The 23,487-nt window shown below is 38.7% G+C and overlaps 1 protein-coding gene and 1 long non-coding RNA gene across 4 annotated transcripts in view; one reads left to right on the plus strand and one right to left on the minus strand.

The window, feature by feature from the left end:
* Nucleotides 1-23,487, minus strand: part of RGS5 (regulator of G-protein signaling 5) — a 56,391-nt gene that overhangs the window by 9,220 nt on the left and 23,684 nt on the right. The window contains exons 1-3 of one of the 3 annotated variants that reach the window (XM_011933339.1): nt 16,338-16,381; nt 12,611-12,721; nt 5,942-6,003 (exon numbers count right to left, since the gene is read on the minus strand). In XM_011933339.1, coding sequence (XP_011788729.1) covers nt 5,942-6,003; nt 12,611-12,721; nt 16,338-16,345 — 181 coding nt within the window. In that variant the 5' untranslated portion in view covers nt 16,346-16,381. Of the gene's footprint in view, nt 1-890; nt 897-5,941; nt 6,004-12,610; nt 12,722-16,337; nt 16,382-23,487 lie in introns of those variants that run through there. The other 2 variants (XM_011933338.1, XM_011933340.1) reach the window with 2 other exon arrangements.
* LOC105505500 overlaps nt 5,706-23,487 on the plus strand; it is a 51,365-nt gene continuing 33,583 nt past the window's right edge. The window contains exons 1-2 of the long non-coding RNA XR_001000756.1: nt 5,706-5,872; nt 6,912-7,002. This is a non-coding gene — a long non-coding RNA (uncharacterized LOC105505500). The remainder of the gene's footprint in view (nt 5,873-6,911; nt 7,003-23,487) is intronic.

Raw genomic sequence — 23,487 nt, forward strand, 5'->3', positions numbered from 1 at the left:
CACGAGAGTTAACGTAAGTGCTAAAAGAAAAATAGAAGACTTGTTTCTCTCTCTGTCATGGTTAAAATGTCCATTGTTTCTTAAACAAAAGGCGTCAGATAGTCTCTGTTAAAATGAAAACATTCTCAGGCACGTTTTAGCTTCCAGGAAATGAAGTCTTACGAGTTCCCACACAATAAGGTCTAAGATGGTGGAGGCAAAAATAATTCCACAGACTAACTCTGTGACAAATTTATTCTCATTAGCCCCATATCCTCACAACCTATCTCTGAATCACCCATTCTGCCTCTTTGGAAAGCGTAGAGACAAAATCTCAGTCCTCCCAAACATTCTTACTTGTGACCCAGGGATGTATGTTGGGATTCCGCAGAAATGTTCACATTTACTGTCTTTCCAGGGAATAAGCTTGCAAAATAACTTTCCTGTGCAGCAAGTCCACTTCCTGGATACTAATTTCATAACTTTCATTAAATTCCACAATATTCTTTTAACCTTTTTGTTCATGTATGACTCATAAAATAGCTTTACATCGCATTGGTCTGCACGATGTGTAAAGCTATTCCTTCTCTAAATCTGTGCCCCTGGCTTTTGGGCACTCTCTAGAGGGTCCCTCTAAAGCCACCCCTGAGCCTTCTCCTCTTTAGCCTCTGGTTGTCTGTGAGTTCCTTCCTTAGCCATTCTCTCTGTTTAGTTCCTATCACCCCTGCAGACATCCTATTGGGTCAGAGTCAAACACAATCCAGGTCAAATATCTCTATTCTGCAAAGAATACCCATTTCTTCTTTGCCCTACCACCATTCCTCTACCCACTCCAGTAAAGCCTCAGCACACCTCCCCAACAGATCACCACATTCTTTCCTGCTGAGCCTGCACCGAACCTCTCAACCCACCTCTCCAGGCATCCACTATCTAGAAAGCCAATGAAACCCACATGATTATCTGGTCTTAGGGAAACACTCCGGGTTGTAATCTACATTACAATTCCAGAGTTTGCCCTAATGAATGGTGTCACTTTTGACATCCATGTAAATTAGCAGCCAGCCCTACCTAAGAACAAGATGAAAATATCTATAAAATCCCTTTGAAAATTAGAGCATTAGACAAATCCAAGTCAGTTTGCTATAAAGGAAAAAAAATTAAAAACTAGATTAATGCAAATCTCTTCAACTAGGGGGAATAAAAATGAAGTCATTGATAGTTGATAAGCACCATTTCTAGCTTATTGGTTCAAAATTATATTACTGCAATAACTTGAGCAAGTCATCAAATCTCTCTGAGACTCTGTTGCATCATCTGTGAAATGAAGATACTAATGCAACCTATCTGATGGGGTTGTGCTAAGAAATAAATGATTCATATAAAGTTCTTACATGGTACCTGACATAATTATCATTATGTAGCTCAATACATGTTGGCGTTCATTATCGTTATTCATTACAAATTTAAAATTAATATTTTAATTAATTAAAAGCCCAACTCCAATGTTGCCTCATCTGTGAGGTAGTCTTTACCTACTACCATTGACTTGCTCTTGAGGATTTTTATCATTATGAGAGAAGCAGTCACTTTCTGTTCTTTTGTTGGGATTGTTTGCTTCTATGTCTTTTCCATGAGGCTGTTCATTCTTTGAGTTCAAGGTTTGAGTTTCACCTGTTTGCTCCTCTTTTGCATCTCACCTCCCAGTCTAAATCTGTGCACCTAACATTTAATAGAGGCTCCCACAGAAATAAGACACATTCAGGGAAGCATTTCCTTCCAAGTGACAGAGTCAAACAGCATTAACTTTAAAAAAAGTAATTTACGGATTTTGCTGTTATTATAGCATTTTATTTCATGGGCAAGTTGCCTAATCCCCCTTAACTCAATTTCATTTTCTGAAAACTAGGGATTGTGATGGCACTCAAATCCTAAAATTATTGCAATCATCAAATTAACTAACATATGCAAAGTGCTTAGAACAGTGCTTGGCACATGATGAATAATAAGTGTTAGCTATTGCTTTTATTATTATAATTATTATTTTCAAGGAAATTATGGTTGCCCATGAGGAAGATAATGACAAAAATGAGCCAGAAATGAGAAGGAAGAAAACCAAAGAGAAAGAAGCAAAAGGGTAGTGCAAAGATAGAAACAAAAAGATGTGTCTGGATCCAGGCTCCTTCAATTCCCCATGGACAAACAAATCGCAAGGGTGTCTCAGGGAGATGCTCTGACCTTCTGGAACTCCTCGAGAAGGGAGATTCACATAAAAACTTTGCTGCTTTTGGCTTGTTTCATTCTTCTCTGCTCTTAAAAATGGTTATGTGGGGAACTATTAAATGTCACTGTCTTATTTAAACTCCTATGTGCAATCTATTTTTGTGTTTGAAGAACAACACACTGTTTATACGCCCCACGTGCCTATGAAATGAAAACAGATGGTGCCACCTAAAGAACTGAAGGCAAAATATGTAGGAAGTTGATGTACTTTCAGAACATACTCACATATACTGGATGATTAAAATTTACTTAAAAAATGAAGGAAGGGAGAAGAATCTTGTTAGAAGAGATTGAGCAGCAACTTAACTCTTATAATTTTTAGAAGCTTGGTACCAATTAACTTCATTTTCACTCAATAAAAATTAAGAAAGATGTGAAAATAAGGAATTCTTGGGGAACTATTTAACATATCAACTGTGAAAGTCAATATTCTACATTAACATCACAATGCCAAATTTCCCTTATAAATTGACAAAGATGCTACTATTCCTCAAGGTTAAATGGTTTAAATTTATCAGATCAAACATGCAAAAACAGATTGTGAAGTGGTTTGTCTTTATTTGTTTTTATAGCAACAGGGTCTCTCTCTGTGGCCCAGGCTAGAGTGCAGTGGTATGATCCTTGGCTCAAGCCATCTTCCTATCTCACACCTGGCTAATTTTTTCTTTTCTTTTCTTTTCTTTCTTTTCTTTTCTTCTATTCTTTTCTTTTCCTTTCTTTTCTTTTTGAGATGGGGTCTTTTTATGTTGCCCAAACTGGTCTCAAACTCCTGGCTTCAAGCAATCCTCCTGCTGCAGCCTTCAAAAGTGCTGGGATTACAGGTATGAGCCACTGCACTTGGCCCCAGTTGTGAAGTTTTAGATACATATATGTCCCAAATGTGTCTTTCTTCATTACCTGTTTTGCATCAGCCACAGCTAATGTTGGGTGATTTCTGATTATAGACTACTAGTTTTTGTGGATTCAAATAAGAACTTCCCATAAGAACTGATTTGTCGGTTTGGCTTACAGTTATTCATGGTATTCTATAGCTGGTGTCTGGGAAAATAGGTCAAATATTGTCTCTTCAGGTCAGTGATGTTGGAGTAGAATTATCTGGGCATGCCTGGCATTCCACTGGTTCTTCTCTAGGAACAGCCAGACAGAGAGAAGCAAAGGGCAAAGACAGAGCGGCAAGAAGGACACAGAAAAAGACAAGTCATTGGGAGAAGCAGAGACAGATAAAGAAGAAGAGAGCAATAGAGTGACGATAAGTGTAGAGAACTAGGGAGGGGAGAGACTGTCTAACTTACTGATGGCTTCACCTCCCAGAGGGCATGGCTTGCCTTTGTTTCTGTGAGGTCTCCATACCATAACACTTATTTTTTAGTTGGGCTAGTTTGAATGGATTAGTGTCCCTTTCAAGGAAAGCATTGATTAGAATACTTATAAATGCTTTCCTATTTGTTGCTTTAGGGAAATTAATTGCCCAGGTCTTAAAATATTAATTACTTAAGAAAATAATTATGTGGAACTTATATATAAACACACAGGCAAACACACACAAGAATACATACACATACATACTACATACACATATACACACATATATAATTTTAAAATGCATATAGAAATTAAATGAAATATTGTTACATATATATATACACACACACACACACACATACATGTGTATACACACACACATACCTGAACACACACAGGTGTATGTATATTTTCCCCTCTGAGAAGTAGAAAATATTACTGTGAGGCTCTCGGGCCTCAATCTCACACCATGGTAACCATCTGTTTGCAAGCTGAAAATCTTCAGTCCTTCAACAAACACTAACTACCTCTAGCTTAACTGTCTTTAACTCTATCTAACCCTAGCTGTCTTATTCCAGTAGCTCTCTGTCTCCTAAAAGCCTGAAATATATAGACATGTGGCCCTAAGGATTTAGTGTGACTGAAAAGGATTGTATACGGGCACATAAATATTTATTATTCTCCTTAATGGTTTTGAAAACATGAAAATAGTTCTGCTAACTCTCAGGTTTTTTGACAATAGCAATAAATACCTGTGCTCAGAGTACTAGTATTCATAATTTATCAATAGGTCAACTGTCAATCTGCTATTGGCCCAGAAACCACTGGGGCAAGATAATAAGTCCATTAATAAACATAAATATTATTCTACTAGTTGACCTCATGGAATTTCTAGGTCCAAGAAGCAAAATGAATTAGTTCATTCACTTATTCACTACGTAAATATTCACCAAACCTCTTACACGTGTCAGGGCAGGGTACTTTGTTTAGCATAAGAAAAAAAGAGAGAGAATCAGAAATGAATAAGCTAGAGAAAGTTCCAAATTAGAGACTGTGGTGTTCTGTCTCCAAAAATAAAAGATTAATTCTATTGCAGGTAAGCAGAAAAGCTTATGACACCAAAAGCAAGACATAAGGAATGTTCATGTACAATTCAACATACATTCTTTGTCATCTATTCTGTGCCCATTAATCATAATGGTCTTGTGAAAAATATTTTGTAAATCCTTATTTTTACAAAGCATGTAACAAAGTTCTATATTCCATTCTTGTTATAAAGATGGAGAAATATAGGTGGGGTATTTTAAATTGACTCATACTTTTAGAGTGAATTATTCAACAAATATTTGTTTTCCCTATACTATATATTTCCTGTTGTGAAACTATCTACATGAAAAAGACTAATTCTTGCCCATTGGTGAGTTTATAACCTATCATAGAAGGGAGCCAACTATGAACAGAACACAAAGCAACAAGTATTAAGTGGCATAAAAGATGTGCGGACAAATGACTTTGGAAGTTCAGAGGGTGGATAAATTGTTCTGGATGGTCAAGGAACACTAGGCATTTCTTATTTGAGTTATCTATTATAGGAGAGGGAGAATTTGAAGAGAGAGAGATATGAGTAAAAGATATTCCAGTCAAGGGGACTATATGGAGAAATCCTGTATGGAACAGAGAACTGTTCAATTTGCCTACAGACCAGCCATATAGTTGTGGTGATCTTGAACATCAGAAATTTGAACTTGATACTGTAAGTCATGGGAATCAGTAAGGATTTTGGATTGGGGAAAGACACCTAGTTCTTATTGATGCACTGGTATTAGCTTGGAAAAGAGTCTGCACTGATCATTACCTTTGTCATTTCTTGAATGAAGATGTAAGAAGCATGGTGCCAGAAGAGGAAATTGAGGCTGGGGGAGATAACAACCCATGTCAGGTCACAAGAGCAGTATAATAGTTTGAACTAGGATGACTTGAACTCATGACTTGTTAGTGATCTTTACGCTGCTCTATCTGATCTTTATTAATTTATTATGAAGCTAAGTCAGAAAACGTAGTTTCTCTATTTTACTGATGAGAATGTTGAGGAGGTCAAGCCACGTGTTCCGGCTCACGCAAGTAAGCAGGACAGATGGGAACACAATTGCAATCATGAGTCTTCAGAACACCTTATGTTCACATTCCCCCATAGTGCTGCAGACCCTCCTTTTCTTGTGAACTGGATAATCATATACCCGCAGCCTCCTTCCCTTATTGATACCACCTTCAAAAATTGAAGAAGTGTCAAAATTGGGGAAGAAGAACACAGGTAACACAAAAGTGTTTTTTGTTTCTGTCCCTAACCTGACCTTTATTTAAAAAAACAATGGAAACTTACAGTTGTTCTGCAGGAGTTTGTCCAGGGAATCACGCCACTGCAGGGCCTCGTCCAGCGAGGGTCTACATCAATTACAAGGAGAGAAAAGGGGTATGGCATAAGTAGGCATTGAAGCATATGTACCAGCAATAACTACTTCCTGTTTCTCTTAGATGGAAATGACATGACTGCTGGTCTATCCTCAGGATAAGGAAGTTTGAGTTATTTTCTCTCTAACAATTGGGTTTGATGAGCCGGGTTTGCTTTCATATATCTTTATTGCATATCTTCATCTCTTTTGAACATTTTGGTTAGGTCTTTCCCTTTTTAAAAGTAGAGTTTGTTTGACATTAAGTTGTATCTTGATATTCTTTTTTTAAAATATATATTCTCTCTTTTTTTGTTGTTGTTTTCTTTCTATTTTGATTCATTTCTATTTTCTCCTTCTGGTTTTCCTGAATTGATATTCTTATATATCCCATGAAAGTTGTTCCAATTGTGGTCTTTTTTCCAAATATAACTTCATGAAATCTAGTTGTCCCATTACAGAGATTGAACTCCTGTTTTCTGCCTCACCAATACTGCATGTTAACCACCTAACTGAATCAGCAGCAGGCATTGGGGTTCCACATCCACATCCCAAAGCCGTCTAATTAAGGCTAGTGGAAGATACGAGTGTATAATACTTTCCTTACGTTGGGATTGTGATCATAGCAAAGTTACATGTTAAAAAACGTAGGTGCATTTTTCCTACCCACTTAGAACAGGACAGACTTTTTAAAAAAAGATTTACTCTGTCTAATTAAAAAAAAAAAAGAGTGGTTAATATATCCTGAATTGGAATGTTACACACAAATGCTCGAGATGCTGACTCAAAAGGAGAAGGTTATAGCCAACATATAATTTCTCCTTAGGCTGTTTCTATTTTAACATTTATGTATGCAGAAACCCTGCAGCTATTTCATCTCAACCACCAATTTTTCTCTCACAGCAGGATGTGTCAAGTGGAGCTGGTATTGTCTGGGAAAAATGGCTGACTGCACACTCTTCAGCTCACCCGGCTCGAACTCTTGCATTATGATGTGAATTCTTCGTTGTCAAATCAAAACAGACTGACAAAGCATTTACTAGAATAGTAAGGCCAATTCAGGTGTTTTTCCTAAACTGGAATTTCCTTAGTTCTTAATTTGTTTATCAACTGGCCAGGCAATCAAAAAAAATTCCTGCTTCTAGTTTTTATACAATGATATTTTGGGGCGGGTTAATTATTTAGATTAGTAGCTTTGGTTGATATGACAGTTGCTTGTTCTACTTTTCATTTTGCTGTCCCAGGTGCAGAATCAGCCTCACTTTATTTATGTAAGGAGTCCAAGATGGCAGTAGGTTTGGGCTAAAGTATTACGAATAAACCCTTTACTTCTCTATTCCTCATTGCAGAACATGCATAGGTTTTGAGTCCTGATTATATGATTTTTCATAAAATTTTATGTGTTCACTCTTTGCAAGTTAAACTTGCCAAGTTGAGGGTAACAAACCTTGTGAAATAATCTTGGGTGGTTTCTGTTTTCCTGGCTAGAAACACAGGCATCGTAGATGGAAAATATACTAATGCCTCAGAAATTTATTTCCGACACATGAGCTACCCATCCCTCTTCCCATTTCCTCTGGCTAGTATAAAGGATCACACAAAGAAAAGAAAATGTCAGGAACAGGGTAATTATAAGTATGTCTCTATAGCATTCTTGTTCATTTTATTTCTAACCAGAAAAGGACCTGTCTACTAGAGGTCAATAACTCATCTTGGCTCTTTTATATTACTGCAGGTGGAGAACTGTTTTATGTGTATATTATTTCATACCTACATGTTTAGCACAAGGTCTTACACATCTTACATTCTTCACTATAGTAGATTCAATGTTTTGCACATAATAGACACTCACCAAGTCCCTATTCATTTTTCACAGAAGCGGCAGGACGTTAAATTATTAGTCAAAAGAAAGTAGCTCAGAGCAAGAGGAAGGCTGGTTTACTCACAGGATCTCCTGATTTTATAAATATTCTCATTAAATGAAATCACTTTCCCACCCCACTTTTCCTCTGGTTAGTATAGAGGAGCAAAGGAAGAAGAAATGACATGAGCAGGTGCACCAAACTTAAGCATGTTATCCAATCTGATTAGTCCCAAAGGGTCTTGTTGAACCAGGCTAATGGTCAATAACAGCAGCACATCACAGCCAAGATGAAATTCTTGAAAAGGAAACGCGCAGAGCCTGCTTAGGGGAGAAATTGGTTCAAATTGATTTAAGGGCACAGTCAAGTGGGACACATCCCCCACAGCATGAAGCCCAGTGTTTTGATTACCAGCCTAGGAGTTAACAGAGGTTCATCCTGTCCTTATTCTCAGAATTTGCGAGTCCTCATTAGGTCTGACTTCACTGGAAACAAGATAGATGCAGATCTAAATGGCCAATAAATGTCCTGGTTTGCAAGGTCATAGCTGACCACAGAGGATAGGTATGGAGTTTCTATGTGTGGGAGTGTGGGGGAGAGAGAGGAAGCTATTTCAAATGAAACTCAAAATAAACATTTATAGAGATGATTAACCACATGTTTTATAATGCCTAGTGTAAATGCCACCTGGCCCAGGAAGTGGCCATCTCTGCTGGAAGCACTGTCTCTCTTTTTGCTCTACTCTTACTGCTTTTACTCACTGAATCTCTCACATGCCAATGAAAGGGTATAGGTTGTCATGCACAGAGAACTTTTCCCATTCCACCCTATCCCATGGTGTATCAATCCACTTTGCAATAAATGTGTGTCAGATTAATAAGAAAATGAATGATGGTTTTGTCCTGAGTTAGCCTGGTTTATGAAAGCCACAAATAACACCAAACTCAGATTTTAATGACCAGTCCCAAGAACCATTATTACTGCTATTGGCAATGCTGGCACTTACTAGCTATAACCTCAAGTGCCTGTGGTGGGTTTTTTGTTTGTTTTTCATTTTCGTTTTGTTTTGATTTTTAATCTGTGCAGTGCCTGGCACATACTTAAATGTCTTAAAAATGTTCTTACACATTGATGCTCTTAACAAGGAAAAGAAAATTCAAGTTTTTTACTGTGAATTAGATGTCCCCTCTCCCTTCCTGCCTGACAGTGCAGTCTGCTCATGACCAGGTTCAAGTTTATGAGCATTTATTGAGCCCTTACCTGATAACCAGTGGTGACCTGGGCACCATGGTTGGGCATACAGACTTAAGAACAAGTAAAACATGTCATTTTTTGACATCCATATGCAGGCCTGAAATTGTGCATAGGTCCTTAGTCTTCACAACCAGGCTCACTCTAACCAGGTGAGCGTATGCAGGACAGCTTTCTGTAACTGTTTTCCACTAGCACAGGCTAGGTACTGTTTATGTGTGGAGGTCATTCTTTAGTATAAAATGATCACTACAACAATAAACCAGAAAAAGGGGTTGAAAATTGCTGACATAGGCAGGGGAAAGGGAGACATTTATAATATAAAATAAACTACATGAATATCTATATCAGCTCCTAACATTTTACAATTGATGATATTGTAAGCCGTGATAACAGTTATCACAAACTAAACCTATGTGGTTGATTAATGTTGTCTATTGTTTCTTGGGAGGACCTACAGCGGAGCCTTAAGGAATGCTCACATCCAGAGGGTGAGCAACAGTGGGAGCACTTAGAGAAAGAGAAGGCAGGAGGGGAATGCAGGACTAGAAGTCAAGGAAGAGAGTTTTAAGAGTAGGTCAACTGGGCCGGGTGCGGTGGCTCACGCCTGTAATCCCGGCACTTTCGGAGGCTGAGGCGGGTGGATCACCTGAGGTCGGGAGTTCAAGACCAGTCTGACCAACATGGAGAAACCCATCTCTGCGAAAAAATAAAAAATTAACCGGGTGTGGTGGCGCATGTTTGTAATCCCAGCTACTCAGAAGGCTGAGGCAGGAGAATCGCTTGAACCCGGGAGGCAGAGGTTGCAGTGAGCTGCGATCGTGTCATTGCACTCCAGCCTGGGTGAAATAGCAAACTCCATCTCAAAAAAAAAAAAGAGTAGGTCAACTAGTGAGCCATCAAATGCTGCAGACAAGTCACAGATGGGGCCTTAGTTCGGGTGAGGTAGTAAGGTTGAAGCTGGATAATAAGGAGATACAGAAAAGACTGAAAGCCATGAGTACAGACTTCTCTTTTTACAGTTAGCCAATAAAAGTAAGAGGAAGGTAGAGAAGCAGAATGAGAGAAAGGCGGGGAGAGAATTTTTCGGCATGGGACATGGGTACCTGTTTGTTCCTAGGGGAAGAGGGTCCACAGAGCAAAAGGGCAACTAAAACTGCAAAAAGGGGAAGAGAGCTGTCTTTAGAGGGTAGGAATATAAGCACTTATTTCTGTTTTTCTTAATGGTCCATTTTTTTAAAAAAAATGAGAACTCAAAACTACATGTTAAAAAATAGAAAATGCTTTTTAAAAAACGGATTATAGGCCGGGCGCAGTGGCTCAAGCCTGTAATCCCAGTACTTTGGGAGGCCGAGACGGGTGGATCACGAGGTCAGGAGATCTCGACTATCCTGGCTAACACGGTTAAACCCCGTCTCTACTAAAAAAAAATACAAAAAAACTAGCCGGGCGAGGTGGCGGGCGCCTGTAGTCCCAGCTACTTGGGAGGCTGAGGCAGGAGAATGGCGTGAACCTGGGAGGCGGAGCTTGCAGTGAGCTGAGATCTGGCCACTGTACTCCAGCCTGGGCGACAGAGCGAGACTCCGTCTCAAAAAAAAAAAAAAAACGGATTATACTGATGTCAGTGTCAGTAGCCCAAAGAATATGAGAGGGGTTAAAAATACCTCCAATCAAGAGAAGAATTATTTTCCCCTCTGAAAGAAGAACGTGAGTTAAAAATACAGAGAAATTTTAAAGTAAGAGAAGAGATAGAGAGATGGAGCTTATGCAGAACACAGTATTTCCTGTCAGATAAATGGCATAGAAAGTTGCCAAACATGAGGAGGTGGGATGGGGTTTACGGATTCAGAAAAGAGTGGGAAACTTTTTTATTGGTCACTGTTGAAAATGCAATAGACACAGAATTATTCTCTAGGGAGATGAAGGAATTTTCCAAAACAATTTAGGCTTCTGGAGGAAGAAAGAGGATGGAAGACAAGAGAAGTAAATAATCCAATAAATGGTCAGCCCCAGGATTTCTTCCAAAACAGCTTCTCTCTGAATCCCTTTTAACCCCAACAGTTTAAGGGTCTATGTGAATGTTAAAGTAGAGATTTAAAGCAGGAAATGTAGAACTCTATTTTCTTAAAGTTAATTCCAACAGATCAATAAATTGTCACATTGTTTACTTCAAAATAGATGTTTTGATCTGTTGCTGCTATGAAATGTGGTTCTTATTCTCCACTACGGCTTGGTGCCTGCTGCTCCACACTGAATTACCTTCTCCTTTTCAAATGCAGAAAACTCAATTATGCCTCATTTCCTGTTTAGAATCCCTTTGAAGTAATAAAAAAATGGAAAAAGATTTAAAAAAGAAAAAGAATAACTCATCTCTTTATCTCCCAATCAATCCAGCTATATTAAGTTGAGGTCATTTGGACAAAGGACAGGCTGGCCAATTTACACAAATATTCCATTTAAAAAGAGAAATGGAGGTTAAAGGGACTAATATATTTTTACCACATTTCTGTGATATCCTCAAAGCTCTAAGATAGCAGAGTGAAGGAATTTGAATGCTTTGGCCTTTTCTTCTTCCCATTTTCCTTTCTTGATTTTCCTGGGTATCTCTGTTTTAATGGGAAGATGGAGTGTATCTGTCTAGGTAGCGACAACCTCTGCAGCTAGCAGGGATGATAAGGAACAATGGGAATGCTGGGAGTCATGTTCCTGAGTTAAAACAGGGCCAATGCACACCGTAAGACCTGGATTCACTGCCATAACATCACGACTCTTTAGAAGTAATAGTTCCCTAGGATGCCTGAATTGACAGGAGGATTATGTAGGGAGAGGAGAATGGGGATGAGGGAGGACTGCAGAAATTCAATCAAGAATATGAATTTATGAATTGGGAAAAATACCTGGTGTACATTAAATAGAAATAGCTAGTCAAGTGTTCATTCTTCACTTAAGTAACAGACTTTGTTCCTCTGTTGGACCTTGAGGGGCACTATCTTGGAGAAGAAACGATAAGGCTGAAATTGTCTGCCTTGTCCTTAGTATCTTCCTGAGGGAAATGTTCTCACATCCTCCTGCTGAGGAAGCAGCTTTAGATAGTTCATCAGCACGTAAGCATCCAGGGCTCATAATTAACTGGATCAGGAGTGGTTACCAAGGCAGTAAATGAGCAGGTATTTTTACCACACTGCAGTAGTGGCTGGTATCATTTTATAAGTAAGGTCTGTCTGTTTTATAAGTATGTCTGTCTCTCAAAAATAAGGCAGAGTCTTATCTTTTATTTTTTAAGTATTTGCCTGTATTCAGTAAGATGCTCCAGACATGAGACAGTTAAGAAAAAAAAAAGAGCTTCTTTGCAAACCAATCCTCTGAGGGCTCTTAAGATCCTTAATGAGTAATTGAAGGAGGTAATTCTACAGATGAGGAATGGTGCTAAACACTTGAAAAATAGCCATCCTCTGGAGGAAATGAGTGGAATCCATATTCATGACTCACTTATGGGTCTTGGCTGGTTTCTCTGGCTTCTCATTGTAGGGAATGACAATGTCACCAACTGAGTCTGGCTTCTGGAGGAGAATTCCCAACTTGATCTTAATCTCCTTGGCCCTGAAAGAAGAGACACAGGGGGAAATGAGGACACCACATGTGCATACAGATTTTAAAAAAAGATTTCTTCCTGTGTCAGAGAAACAAAAATGAACAAAATCCCATTTCACTTGTATTTTCTTGTGGCAGAAAGAATACTAATGCAGAAATTAGAATACATAAGTTCTAATAAATAGCATTTACCAAGCTCTTAGTATGTCCTTCATTAATTTGCACTACATTTTAATCCTCATTATTGCTTTATATGTGTTCTCTCATTTTATGTCTGCAGATACTATAGTATTATTTCCATTTCGCAGATGAGGTCACCGAATGAAAGGAGTTTAAATAACTTAAGATAACCAGCCAGTATTTGGTGGAGACAGATGTGAGCCCAAGCTGTCTGATGCTAGAGCTCCCAGGTAGAACTCCTCATGCATTGCCTGCTAGTCTTCTGAGGGCTCTGGTCCTCATTAATATTAGATATATGACATTTGGAAAAAATGATCACTTTTCACTGCCAGACTTCAGTCCCCTCATCTGTAAAATAATGAAGTTATCCATCATTTTAGGTGGTTTTTGAGCCATTTCCAGCTATAAGATTAAATAATTCTACTTGATTATTTATTTCTCTATAAAATTTTTGTTTCCGACTCCTTATCCATTGTTCCCTATGGCTGTCTATCTTATGTGCAGTGAGCCTTGATAAATGAGTACTAATTGCCAAACGACAAACTACAGCAGAATTTACTACTTCTTTGTATCTTCAGTATTTTAGTGAGTCGATATGGTCAGAATTCTGGGTCCTCCTCCATCACAGGATGCAACTATTTTCATGCTCAGTTTTAAAACTAACCTAATCTATCCATCACTTTATCATAATTCTAAACTAGAAAAGCACCAGGCAAATCTTAAATATTAATCCATAGGACAAGCTGTTGAATATTGGGAGACCCAAAAAGCTACCCTTTCCCGGTCACCTTAGCACTTGCTTACCCATGCTTTCAAGAGATGGTTCATCATATTGCATTATGGTCATTGACTTACATTTCTATTTCTCAACTTGGATATGAGAACTTTTTGATGGTAGGAATTTAGTCTTAAATACCTTTTAACCCCCATGCCTAGCACAATGCTTGGCAACATAGTAAACATTTAAAAATATTTGCCAAAGTGAACTAAAAACATTTGGATTTTGTTCCTTACAAATCTGCTAACATTTACCTCTCAGTCAATGCTAATCATAACCAAAGTCTTAAAAAGATGTGGTGAAGTTCACATGGTGGCCAAATAGGATTTCACTACTGTATACATACTTTCCTCATTTGTTCACAGGGATTGTTCACTTCCTGATTTACTCATCGGTCATGTTTACTGTGTCGGGCAGTATGCAGTAAATATACAAACACCATTAGGTTTGCTCCTTGCTTTCAAGGTACTTTTAGCCTGGAGAGGTCTTAGATGTGGAAACAGTCACAAACATGTGCTTAAAGACAGACTGTCTAGAAAGCAGCAGGGCTCTGGCGGAGGAGCACAAGTGTCCACAAGGGCAAATCAGGGGGAACTTCTCAGAGGAGGCAAAGGAGGCAAAAGAGGAGGCAGTGATGAGGCAATTTAAGTAAATGCCTAAGATTCACAGTTACGGATATTAGGAAGAAAAATGTAAGGAGACCTACTGTAGTAACTTATAAAAACCCCACAAATACCTAATTATCATAACATATTTTCCTTTAGGCTAGTAAATATGGTTTTGAAAACTGTGTTTTAGGAGTAGTCATCTCTACAGTGTCATTTCCTTTTCATTTCATTCTGCTTTCATTCTTTCCCTAAGACCCTCTCACTGACTAAAGCCAACTCAGGTCCCACAGTACCTCAGATCAAGCTCAGCATGACAACAGGGTAAAAACTGGGACTGTTCTGCTGAGGGAGCTTATATAACATTGTGAATTAGATTAAGTGTCGCTTTAATTCCAGGCGTCGCAAATTACTTAAATTATCTAATGTTTAGTTCTTTTGCCTAGAAATTGGGACTGATAAAATAGTATACCCTAAGACTTTTTGAGATGATTAAATATACGCATGCATATGAGTCACTTAGCACAGCATTTGGCATAGAACACGGCTTCTTCAAAGTTAGTTCTAACTACACAATCATTTTTCCAACCCACCACCCATGTTCCCTAGCTTCGAATATTACATTGAAACATACAAAAAATTTCCTGCAAGTTACTAAGGAGTTACTACACCCACAACCTTCTATATTCTACCTCTGGGTACAAGAATTGCCAATTTTATATTTATCTGAAAAATGAAGAAAACATTAAGTGGGGAGGAGAAATGCATGCAATATTTTTGGCTGCCCTCTGCTGGCTAACGTGCAGTATTACAGTCAGAGATGCAAGGTGCACTAGGACACAGTATCCCACCCAGTCCGTGAAAAACTTCAGCCATAATCCATGTCCTCCTGGCTCCATAGGTCCCTCCCTTCCTGTACATCTGTGGAATGCATGCTGCAACTCTTTGCAGTTTCAACCTTCACCCAATAGTCCACTCACCAATATTTAGATGACAATGATGTAACGAAAGTCTCTCATGTTTAGGTTTCCGTTCGGTTGGTCCTTTTGGTTTTAACTTTATCCCCCCTCTCAACTTTAGTTCCTTTTTTTTTTTTCTATCTCTTGCTCCATTTGAACTTTTTGCTTTTGTAAAAGGCAGAAACATATTTGTGTTTGATTTCCTGATGCAAGAATAATAGTTGGAGATTAAGGGATAATTAGAACAAAGAAATTGAATGTATGTAAAAGAATTATTAGTTACTTAATTCATTGATTCCTTACTGATTTACTCATTGGTCATGTTTACTGTGTCTGGCAGTAAATATACAAACACCATTAAGTTTGTTCCTTGCTTTCAAGGTGCTTTTAACCTGGAGAGGTCTTACATGTGGAAACAATCACAAACAGGTGCCTAAAGACAGACTATCTAGAAAGCAGCAGAGCTCTGGTGGAGGAGCACTAGTGTCCACAATGGCAAATCAAGGGGAACTTCTCAGAGGAGGCAAAGGTGGAACTAGAGAATGAGTAGCAGTCAGTCAGTTGGGCTAGAAAAGAATGAGCTTTCCAGACAGAAGGGTGGGTGCGTGTTATTTGAAGGGATGTAAAAGTAGTCTGTACTGCAAAAGGGTGAAACGTGAAAGAGCAGAAAACCAATTAAATGAACTTACTCTGTCTCCCTTCTAGATAGAGGGATGGATGCTGGAGGGACCTCTATACAGTACCTAGCTTGCAGCAAAGTTGGTATGAAAACAAACAAGAGATAAAACTATAGAAAGGTGCCTTTCAAAGACTCTGTATGTAAAGAAGTGGCATCCTATCATATGAACTCAATGTATCTCACATTTTCTTTTACTATTTCAGGATGCACCTTCTGTGAAAACACCATTTATAAATGGTAGTTACATGTTCAAGACATGCCACAAAATCCTTTTAAAACCAGGATGAATCAGAGCCCTACTACTATTTTATCTATATCACTGCTTAAATAGAGTTTTTTTGTGGAATGATCTAGAAATCAACTATCATTTACAACATTGCCTAGAGAAAATCATATTCCATTTCCTCAGAGCAGACAAACATACCAGAACATCAGGTTACTCTTTTCCTCATATTTGCCCTGGAGATGTAAGGGAGAAAAGATATTCAGTGCTTTGGAAAACACTTCTTTCTGTGGCTTCAATTTCTGGCTTGGTATAGGCTCAAGTACAGAGCATTACAAAGTTAAGAGTATTTAAGTTGTGAAGTCTATTAAATTTAATTAAGAGTTTGTTATTCAGGGAATGAATAGTATTATTGCATTTCTGCTCATACGACAGTAAAGTTTAAAGGCCGAGGAGTTGACAAACGCTGAAGTTCAAACCACTTTAAACATTGCACTCTTTTCACAAGACTAAGTAATGTTAGATTTGTTTCTCTCCTCAAGAATTCCTGGAATATTATTTCATTCCCCCTTTCCCTTTCCTCCCTACCATAGCCTCACAAACATATGAAAATGAAACAAACCAAATGAAAAATTCAAACAAAACAATAGCGCCAGCCTACCAAACTATTTTCCCTTTATAGATAAACTTGAATGTATCTGACATTAACTTAACATCAAAAACAACACTATCCACAGAAGATAATTTTCTAACTTGTTTACAATTTCATGCTCGGTCCCGGGCTCTATTTGACTGCACCCTAGACATTTTTTCCTGGCCACATTACGTTAATACTAGTTAACAAGAAGCTATTTTTATCTCCTCTCATCTCTCCTCCTCCTGTTATTCTTTTGTTTTACAAAGAAAAACTTGTTTTGAAATAAAATCAATTGAAAATGCTTGAGTAAAAGTTTAATTAAAGGCTCAGAGGAAGATAATCTTTGTCTAGATGACTCACACTAGTGATTTCAAACTGAAAATGATTTGAATAATTCTGGGGCTGTGCAATTTTAAATCTGCTCCCTGTGTGGGTATGCTGCTTGACTGGGAAGTCAAAATTCAAAAGGCCACGGGCCACCTCAGTCCTTCCTGCTAGTGCGTGAATTTAGTGGGTTATCACCTTAAGATACGTAAGTGTGGAAAACTGGCACAAGCAATCACTGAAAACAGAAACATAGTTAAATTTTGAGAAATATATTCCACTAGAATGTGTGAAGAACCAATTATATATAAAGTCTTATACTATGTGTTTCAAGGGTTACCGAGTTGTTTCTCACTTCAGAGCCACTTGGAACAATTGAATATAAAACACATACATGTAAACTGTATAGCAGATATTTTTCCAATCATTGATGAAGGTAGGTGGAGTATAAAAACAAAAGAACATAGGCTGGGCACAGTCGCTCATGCCTGTAATCCCAGCACTTTGGGAGGCTGAGGAGGTTGGATCATGAGGTCAGGCATTCAAGACCAGCCTGGCCAAGATAGTGAAACCCCATCTCTACTGAAAATACAAAAAAAATTAGCCAAGCGTGGTGGCAGGTGCCTGTAATCCCAGCTACTCGGGAAGCTGAGGCAGAGAACTGCTTGAACCCAGGAGGCAGAGGTTGCAGTAAGCCAAGATCATGCCGCTGCACTCCAGCCTGGACAACAGAGTGAGACTCCGTCTCTAAACGAATAAATAAAAGAACATAGACTCTAACCTCAAGGAGCCCTAACTTCCCAATGTGCAATGGGAGACATTATATACCTAAAAACTGCTCCTAATATATTCTCAGAGCCGTCTGAATTTTTCATTCATGGCATTTTTAAATTTGCATTTATATCTCCATATGTATATGTATATGCAAATATTGTCTATTGTTCCCATTAAAGTGTCAGGTCCCCAAGAGCAGAGTGAACATCTGTTTAGTTCACAATTACAGCTTCAGCACTTAGCACGGGGCCTGGCATTTAATAGCATTCAATAAAGATTTGCCATGTAAATTGATGAATGAGCAAATGAATGAATGAACTGAATTGCTAGGTTATAGTAAAGCTGCATTTTGGGGTGGAGTAGGTGAAATATCGGAGTGCAGCTTAGAATGAGTCACTGAGGACTAAGATGTCTCTAATTTGCTAACTGGACAGAGGTAACACCATTAAATGACTATAAGCACTATAAAGTAAGTGAATTCAATTTCTGTCCTTGAAAGAGATTGAGAATGGTCAAGTGAGGCATTTAGTTCCTCATATTATACAGGACATATGCTGATGAGAAGAGGCAGGGAGGATAATTGCAATCACTAGCAATCTGAAAAGAATCAATTATGAGACCATAATTTTTCAGCATTTAAAAGACACAGAAGTAGCCCTGGGGCATAGGCTATTCTTGTGGTTGAACGACTTTTGGCAATCACAAACAGGTTTCGCTGTAGACGCCAGACATATGTCAGGAACGAGAAGGAAGAAGAGATGGAGGAAAGTTGAGAAGCATAAGGCAAGATTTTTACAACACATTTCCAAAAGAGGTGTCCTAACATGGGATAATCCCGTTTAAATTCAGTGCAATTTAAATCCGTGTCTCAGATGCCCTCTGCTGGCCATGGGAAGGCGTGAGCATTAGCAAAGAACTAAGCAGAGAGCAGATCGGTTCCAGGCTGCTTCCTTCTGAAGAAACACTACGAAGCTTCTTTCCACGGACTAAAAAGAACATGTCTGGAACAGATACCCAGGAAAGATACACACAAGCTTCTAAAACACTCACTAGTCGTCAATGTCTACAGCCGAGAGTAAGGCATTTGCCGAACTGGAGACCAGAGGAGAGGAGCTCCTCTGAGTTCCGTGCAGCTGAGAACTAATCTCAGAGGCAGAACCTAGCAGAAACTGACAGACAGAAAGGGGCCCAGAGGGTCCCTGCGCGGGCCTGTCAAGGGGGATGCATTTTGTTGAAAGCTGGAAAAGCCTTCTCCCTGGCTGCGCATTTAAAACTTTAGATCAATGGAGTTTGCTCCTCGTAGGTGGCTCCGAGACAGGGTAATGGATGATCTTGAAAACCCTTAGGGGAAGTATAAGAATATGATAGTGGAAAGTCAGCTCAGTTCTGGGACTGAAATCCTCAACTTGCCAGGATCCTCAGCATGGCCGCTAAAATCAAGATGGACTCTTAATTGCAGGGAAAGGCAGTGCCTGGTGATTGTGGTGGAAAGAATCTATCGTTTTGGCATCTACCCATCTACCCTTTTTCTGAATTAACCTACTACAATTTGAACTACAGAAAATTCACTCATTGTTCGTGCTTTAACAGCATATGAAAGAGAAGTTTAGTAATGCAGTGTGATATCATGTTAAAACATATTTATTTTCTTACTTGATTTATATAATTAATATATGATACATGATGGAAAATGACTCTATGGTTAGTTAATATGAAATACTCCTTAGGTGCTCCAAATGATAAAAAGGTGAAGAAAATGCTAACGAATATACAGTAGTAGTAGTAGTAATTTGTTATGATATGACTTCAGAAATGACAGCTCTGTTTCTAAACACAAGTGAATCATTCCCTAGCAGTGTTTTAGGCTTTCGCTCATATTAGTAATTACATAATAAGCCCCTTCAAACTATAAGATGGCTGAAAAGATGAAACTGACAATGTCATTTGTGTCAAATATATTCACAGAAAAAACGTTTATCTATTATACCCTTTCAACTCTTGATACGTTCGAACGTTTCCCTTCAGCAGATTGTCTTAATAACAACTCTTTTCATTTTTGTGTTCAAGCTGTTACCTCAACTGCTCCAGGTTAACTCATTGTCAGTAAGGGACCATCACAAGTAACCTGCAGTAACAGACTAGGAAGTCTCCCAGGGTTCTTGTTTAAATAAGCTGACTTAATTTCTTAGGACCATGGTGGACACAGAAAAGCCTGTGCAGGCCGGGTGCGGTGGCTCACGTCTGTAATCCCAGAACTTTGGGAGAGCAAGGCAGGTGGATCACCTGAGGTCGGGAGTTCAAGACCAGCCTGACCGATATGGTGAAACTCTGTCTCTACTAAAAATACAAAATTAGCTATGCGTGGTGGTGCATGCCTGCAATTCCAGCTACTCAGGAGTCTGAGGCAGGAGAATCCCTTCAACCCAGGAGGCAGAGGTTGCAGTGAGCCAAGATCATGGCATTGCACCCCAGTCTGGGCAAGAAGAGCGAAACTCCATCTAAAAAAAAAAAAAAAAGAAAGAAAAGAAAAGTAAAAGAAAACCCTGCGCAGCCTCTCCTTTTGTTCATTTATTTATTCAACAAATTTAAAGTATGTTTACTGAACGCCTACCACATGCTGTACACTATAATATGTTTTGATATTTTCAATGAAATAAAAAAGATAAGGTCCTCTCATTGAGTTTATGTTTAAATTGGGCAAGACAGATACAAAACAAGAAATGAAAAACAATGAAATAAGACATTTTAGCTGGTTGTAATCACTACAGTATGACATTATGTACATCATAGTTAATTCAGTTACTTGCCCTAATCAAGCATTCACATCTCAATGGCGGTCAGCAAGCTTTTTAGAAAGACCATGCTCCAAAGGTGGCTGCTGTAGCTGCCTCAGCTATCCCTATCGAGATCGACATCAGAAGCTTTGCCAGGTAGCAGAACACATGCTAGAAGTGAGTGTTTACATGTAGGCTTCTTCATTAGATAATGGGCTCTCTCTAGTCACAATAATAATATTCAAGTCATTTGGACTGGTGACACTATAGTGGAAACTCCCATCTATTCCATAGAAAGGTTTTAAAAATGTAATTTGCTTTTAACCCTTTTAGATGGCACCTGTGGCTTGATTCCCACATAGTCCTCTATCCAGACATTGATGCTAAGATTTCTTGTTGCCTGATACCAACTAATGGGTATTAGAATCCCGGCTTAGAATATCATTGTATCTGAGCAAACCTTTCATACAAGGTGTAGTCAGGGCAGAAAAAACTAGGACTTTATTGAGATTATAGAATAAGTCATACAAACATTTTACATGAGCTTATTAATAAGTATTTGTCCAAAAAGTATGGCACAGTTGGATTTTGTTATACGTAGGGTGGTCTTGCTTTCATAAACCTGGCCCTACTTGTTGGGCATCCTCTTGCTCTGTCACCTGGAGGAGAAACAGACTTTGTCTCCCCAGATGCCTGTTACATCCAAGTGTGAAGGACCACATGAGGTCACCAGACTTTCATTTAATCATACAATTCCTGAATCTAGGTGCAAGGACTCCACCCATGATCACGCAGTCACCCCTCTCCATGGCAAACAGGCAGAAAACAAGTGATCTGTAGCAACCCCTAAAGATAATAATAATAGCTTAAGTACATATTAATGTATTGGGTGTTAATTCATGTGTTTCTCCACATGTAATTTTTCCTCTTTAAAGACTGTAGTCAGGCATTTCGTGTTTTCTTGCCTCTGAGGGAGTTGTGTGGTGACGTCAAAAGCAAAGGATAATTGACAAGAGTATCCCATTTTGGTATTTGTTTTCCAGAACCCCCAAATCACTGAGATACGCCAGCTTGTTTCCAGAGAGAAGGACTGAAAGACTACTGTATTTGATGAGTGGTAAAGAAAGAAACAGAAAGCCTGAGCGTGGTGACTCACGCCTGTAATCCCAGCACTTTAGAGCCTGAGGCAGGTGAATCACCTGAAGTCAGGAATTCAAGACCAGCCTGGACAACATGGTGAAACCCCACGACTCTTCTAAAAATACAAAAAAACAAAAACAAAAACAAAAACAAGCCAGGCGTGATGGTACGTGCCTATAAGCTCAGCTACTGGGGAAGCTGAGGCACAGGAATAGCTTGAACTCAGGAGGCGGAGGTTGCAGTGAACTGAGAAGGTGCCACTGCACTTGGGCCTAGAAAACAAAAGGGAGACTTTTGTCTCAAAAAAAATTTTAAAAACCTAAAAATTTAAAAATAAATAAATAAAAGAAGTGGAAAAATAGGGAAAAGAGAATCCCTGAGAAAATGTCAGAGGACAGGGATTTAGGGTTCAGTAACTAATCAAATCCTCATCTTCTCTAGCCACATACGCCTTTTCAGGAGTCCAGGGAGGTGGTAGGAACACAGAAGGGGATAACTATGTGGTACCCCTGATGAGACTTGATCCTAAGCACCAGGGTTCCTACCCTTAGCCAAGATGATACCTAAACCCACACAAGGGGCTCTAGCTTCAAGAGATTATGAAGCTTCAAACAAGAAACTGATGAATAATGATGCGTTTATGAATTTTCAAAACCCAGCCATCTATAAGTGTGAAAGGCCCCTACCCCAACACACATACACACACACACGTGAAGATTGCTTAAACTTAAACAGGAAGTGTTCGGGAGAATTTACCATAAAATGGTGATGAAACCATGGAAATTGTGAACAATAAATGTGGTGAAGTTTCCATTACAGAAGAAAAGTCATCAAGAAAAGACTAGCAACCAGTTGTTTTGGATAACTAAGCTAAGTCATATGACCACCTGGATCTGTCCAAGCAATATCATAAGATACTTTCCAGATCCCCATTCCATTACTACAGTCACAAGTGACATGTTGAATTGTGTTAAATCTTCCCCACACTTGGCAGAGAAAGTGTCCAACTCCTAACCATGGCAAAAATCCTGCCTCAGATTATATAACTGGAAGTTTGTAAAGCAAATACAATACATGTTAAAAAGACTGCTCCTAGAGAGGAAGTCAAGTGAAATATTGAACTCTTAGAAAATCCATTTAATACCAAAACTAAACTCTGTTTTCTTAAAGCAAGAGACAGAATAACATAGTGGTAAAGGGCATGGATATTGGAGCCAAACTGCCCAGATTCATCTTACTACATGTGTGACTTTTGGCAAGTTTTAAAACCTTAGCTTGCCTTAGTTTTCTCATCTGTAAAATGAAGATAATAATGGTATCTATTTCATAAGCCTCTTGTGATAAAGTGAGTTACTATATGTGAAACACTAATATTAGTGCCTAGCACATGTACTATGGTACTCCATAAGGGGCAAGGTTTATTATTATTATTACTTACAGAAAGTCTTGTGCCAACAAAAGAAAATATCCAGCTTATTAACAGAAAAAAAATGAGAGCTGTCAACATAGAACGTAACATAGAGCATAACAATTGGAAATAGAGAAAAAAACCACAACAGTACAACAGCAAAAGATTTGCCCTTGACTAAATCCTATTATAACTCAGTCAGTACTTTTCTGGGTGATCTTGAATATGTTATTTGAGCTCTCTTGTTTTCTGTCAAAAAAGAAAAGGAAGAGAAAGGGAGGAAGGAATCAGTTT

Source organism: Colobus angolensis, unplaced genomic scaffold, assembly GCF_000951035.1.
Source record: "Colobus angolensis palliatus isolate OR3802 unplaced genomic scaffold, Cang.pa_1.0 Scaffold126, whole genome shotgun sequence".
NCBI lineage: Eukaryota > Metazoa > Chordata > Mammalia > Primates > Cercopithecidae > Colobus > Colobus angolensis.